The 4,581-nt window shown below is 43.4% G+C and overlaps 1 protein-coding gene across 1 annotated transcript; it reads right to left on the bottom strand.

Moving 5' to 3' along the window:
* Window positions 1–339: 339 nt before the first annotated feature.
* Window positions 340–1,876, bottom strand: LOC123421371 (ribonuclease 1-like). The gene is made up of 3 exons (XM_045107531.1): window positions 1,740–1,876; window positions 1,095–1,256; window positions 340–985 (listed from the first exon to the last, which is right to left on the bottom strand). The coding sequence occupies exons 1-3, from the start codon at window positions 1,839–1,841 to the stop codon at window positions 512–514; spliced, it is 738 nt and encodes a 245-aa protein (XP_044963466.1). The 5' UTR covers window positions 1,842–1,876; the 3' UTR covers window positions 340–511.
* Window positions 1,877–4,581: the final 2,705 nt, after the last annotated feature.

The following is a 4,581-nucleotide window of genomic DNA, read 5'->3' as shown; positions in this document are numbered from 1 at the left end:
GGTTGCAACATCCCATCGACGGTCGGCCCGTCCCCCTGGACGATGGGGCCGAACACAATGTCAACCACTGACGGTACGACGATGGACCGGAGGGCGGGGTGGGGCGGCGTGGGGGAACCCAACGAAGAAGAGTAGGCGGGGAGGAAAACCTGTGACACCATATGGGAGGGGAGCGGCGGATGAGCACCGACACCGAGTGGTGTCCGTCGGGGCCGGAGTGGCTCTCGACGCGTGTGTATGTAGTCATGCACACAGAAACTAACTTGTAAATCCATAAATAAATATCAACAACAGAAGCAGTCATGAACGAAAATTCAGATAAACCGAGATAAAAAAATCTTAAACACCAGACATAATAGAACTGTTTATTCAAATACTTCACGTATGATATTTTACATATATATTTTAGGTGACCATGCATATAGGAAAGACATAGCACAATATAATGGTCCAGAGTTCAGGCCACAGTAGCAGGTAGATTCAGTTGAGGCACGGGCCGAGCGGGTGGCTCTTAGGCCTCGGTGGGCAAGGTGATCTTGGCGGACGATGTGGCGTTGAGCATCCAGGTGTGGAAGGGGTGGAAGAGGACCTCCACGGGGCAGTGCAACTTGGGCAGCTTGGGGCAGTCGATGAAGGTCTGGCCGTCCTTGTCAACGCAGAGGTAGATCTGGTAGAGCTGCTTCTTGCCGAACGGACCGTCCCTGCACTGCACCCCCGGCATTACTCCCAGCTTCTGGTTCACCGCCCACTTGATGCGCTCCGTGCTATACAACCTGTAGTCCGGGTTGATGCCCTGCTCGGCGAGAGCCCCGAGGACGTCGGCGTTCTTGCGGAGGTTGAGGGCGGCCCTGAAGTAGTCCACCTCCTTGAGGCCCGAGCAGACGCCGTAGCTGCGCCATTCGCTCTTCCAGGTGCTCGTCCCGTCATTGCGCGGGCAATGGATGTTGCTCCAGTAGTGGTTCAAGTTGTTCTCGATTGGCTCGAGCTGCTCATGCATGCATGCATGGTTAATTATAAGATTACTGCAGGTACTGCAGCGTGCATATGCATAACCGAGAAGAGAAGACGTTGAATGATGTGTTCATGCTGCTAACCTTGTTAATGTCGAAAGGTTTGTCGCTATTGCATCTCACAATGGCTTTGTTCAGCGACAAGTCGAAGGTCATGAAGCTCTGGACGAAGAAATCCTCCGCCGGGTAGCCGTACTTGGGCACGCAGCATCCGTAATCGCTGTCCGTGCAGTATGCTCCAGGCCACTGCGAGAAATGGTTCTTTAGTACAATTCTCAAGGTTGGGCGTGTCTTTGTAAAACTGATGCTTATTGCATCTAGTTTAGAAAATGCTATACTATTTTCTCATTTCTTTACTAGAAAAGTGGTGTTCAATTGTTCAGGTGAATGATGCATCTATGGAGGCGATGTTGCTAGATTGATGTCGAACTATTAGAATATTTTTGTCCCCTCTGCAACGCATAGGCAATTACCCAGTGTTATATAAAAGTTGCTAAAAAAATAGGAGTCGTACCAAACAAATTGTTAATACAAAAATTATATGATTACAGAAAGAATCCTTCAAGAAAGGCAAACAAGGTATCTCATGCACACACACACAAGCTCTGGTGCGATGTATTAATTATGTATAGTATTAAGCAAGATAATGTACAATACCAATAGTAAATATTAAATAGTAATATAACTAATCCATATGCAGGAAATAAGCATCTGCATGATGTATCCCACCTTTAGAATGAGGTAATAGAAATCAAAGCTGGTTGCACTCGCAGGTGCTGCAGCGGCTAGTAAGCCGACGACTAGGCACAACGAAATTGCCCTCATGGCCATATCTCCTCTGCTAAATATTGCAAGCAGAAATGACACTTATTGCTCGTTGGCTGCCCAAGTGATCAGCGTGGCTTGATATTTATAGGCAGAAATAGAGGTTGAGTCTGAGGGGACGTGGCATGGGCCATGTTTGTCATGGAGGCTGAGGGACGTGAGGACCGAGATCAGGGTTGAATTTCTCGTTCCCACCCTGGTTCCTCCTGGCGGCAGACGGAAACCTGTCTCTGAAGGATTTTGGTTGGAACATGTTGAATTCCTACTCTTTTAAACTAACATTACTCAATAAAATCGTCAACTTTTTATATAACTCAATAAAACAAGACATTTCATTAACATAAAGACAAATATGTATGCCATAGAACTAACTAACACTACTTGTAATTTATTTCAATTCATTATAAATTGATCGATGTATATATAATATCGATGCATGGTGTCATGTGAATGAATTGAATGTCCATGTTTCATTTATTTTTGTTCAAAAGATAATTTTATATTTTTATTATTATTCTTATTCCTTGAAAATGGATGCTAGTATTTCTTTTTCTTGCGGGAATATTAATACATGTGACGGCCCTATTTGACGGGCCCATAGACATGGCTATACCTCGCCATGGGCAGCACAACCCGGACGGTCCCAGCCAACCCAGCCCGAATATCCTAGGCCAGCCGGGCCTAAACTTGCCATCGGGCCCAGCTCGGGCTTTGAATTTGAGCCCGATAGTCGGGTCGGGCCGGTCTCGGGCTTCAGGAATATAGATTTTAAGCCGTGGACGGGCCGGGCCAGTTGGGTCCAGTTGGGCTTTTTTGGGGTCGTGGTAGGCTTGGCGCTAATATTTAGGCCCGATGGCCGGGCCATGCCGGGCTCGGGCCTGGGTTTTCATCACCGGCCTTTTTTTGGCCCGATTCGAAGCCTGGCCCAGCCTGAAGTATGCCTAGGTATGGTCATGGAATGATGTGACGGGCACTCGTCCAAGCCTGCCCGTCACATATGACCCAACTTATATGTGAGTAGGTCGAAGTGACAGGCCTAGTGATCATGATATATGTACTATTTGCGCCTATCACATGTGATTTTTTTTTGTGGTTGTGTCTTCCAATTAACATACGTAACAATTTTACGAGGATTCATGCCATTACAATAAATTTTGTCATTGCCTTTTTCCCCAAGGCAACTTTTAAAAGAGGAGGATGGATTAGTCCTTCTGTGGGGTTCTTAAAACTTAACTTTCATGCATCTTTTGATCAAGACCTGCTTAGGGGCGCATAGATGATAAAGGGAACTTCATTGTTCGCATGAATTGGAACATTGATTGGTATGCGGCTTCCCTAACGGCTTAAGCTTTCGCACTAAGATTTGGATTATCTATGGCGCAAAGGCGGGATGCAACCACCTGGTGGTTAATTATAATTTGCAGGTCATCGATACCGTGAAGAGTCGAGGAGGATATGTGAGAGCGGCGGCGGTGATTCTTGATTATTGCTATTGTTTCGCCTACGATTTTCCTCTTGCTAGTTTTGAACACTATAATAGAGAAGCAAAGAAGGTGGCTCGTGAACTTGCTAGGTTAGCTAGATTTTCTCCAACTAAGGATTGGTTTGAGGAACCTCTCAGCAAAATTGTACCTTTTCTTGGAGACAATGTAGTAATAAAGTTGTTTATTAATAATATATGTAGCAATATTGGTCCTTCACTTTCTAAACTTTGCAATTTTGGTCCCTGACAGCGTTCGACCATGGTCAAATCTGGTTTTAAGTTGACATGGAGCTACATTATGCCTGTAATATTAATGGACACATAATCAATAGATTAGCCCCATAACCATTCACTTAAGAGCTTGTTTATTACATGTAAAACAACCGGGAGGCAAGATTAAGGCAGTACTAGATGATGCCCTGCACGTTGTTCCGGAAATATTTTTCAATATTACAAAGAGGTTTTGGTTATATGAAACATCATTTGAAATAATAGATTTTGAAAGTATATAAGAATAAAATGTAAATAATATAATAGAATGGAATTTTATACGCATGCAAACATGTGGAATGCAACATCCATATGTTTCCTATGCATGTTGAATGATGAGGTGGCATGCTTGCATGTTGACAGAAATATCTTATTGGGAGCTAAATATTTAGATATAAAAGATAAGACATAATTATGCTCTCTCTCTCCTGCTCATTTCACCTGGCATGTTCCTCCACAACCCTAAATCATGTTGAAAACATGTGGACGTTTACCGCTTCACCTTTCAATTTAAGTGATTGTGCAAGGGTTTTTAATAGTTGAATCATTAAATAACTATCTCATTCCTATCTCACAAGTGATTACAGGGCAGAACAAGCAATTAAATGTATATTACATGCTTAATTAAAACAGTTCCACATAGGTTTAAAACTGGATGTGATCAACAACCAAACCCTACCTATAACCAAAGTTGCATGGTTTAGAAAGTTGGATGACCAATGCTACTACACATTTTAGTTGGAGGACAAAACTTGCACTTTTGGCGGAAGTTACACATTTTCTTTTCTTTCATACATTCACGGGTCTTCCTCATATATATATGACGTGTATAAGAGTCATGTTTGACTAATTATTAAACCCAACTATATTTGTGCAACACCATTAGCTCGCAACATAACACCTCCAAAACATGTTATAAACATGCTTGGTAATTGGCTGTATGGTTTACCACTAGCCATGAAATTTGTACTACTACATGCAGGGCTACTACAT

Source organism: Hordeum vulgare, chromosome 1H (genome assembly GCF_904849725.1).
Source record: "Hordeum vulgare subsp. vulgare chromosome 1H, MorexV3_pseudomolecules_assembly, whole genome shotgun sequence".
NCBI classification, from domain to species: domain Eukaryota; kingdom Viridiplantae; phylum Streptophyta; class Magnoliopsida; order Poales; family Poaceae; genus Hordeum; species Hordeum vulgare.
The sequence above is the reverse complement of the archived record's forward strand: the minus strand, read 5'-3'. Positions and strand labels throughout refer to the sequence as shown.

What these genes read in the sequence shown, in the direction of transcription:
- LOC123421371 (XM_045107531.1), bottom strand. Translation starts at nt 1,841, where the DNA reads ATGGCCATGAGGGCAATTTCGTTGTGCCTAGTCGTCGGCTTACTAGCC. An exon ending in TCTATTACCTCATTCTAAAG is followed by an intron (nt 1,257 to 1,739) that starts GTGGGATACATC and finishes CATTTCTCGCAG; the next exon opens with TGGCCTGGAGCATACTGCAC. An exon ending in AACCTTTCGACATTAACAAG is followed by an intron (nt 986 to 1,094) that starts GTTAGCAGCATG and finishes ATGCATGAGCAG; the next exon opens with CTCGAGCCAATCGAGAACAA.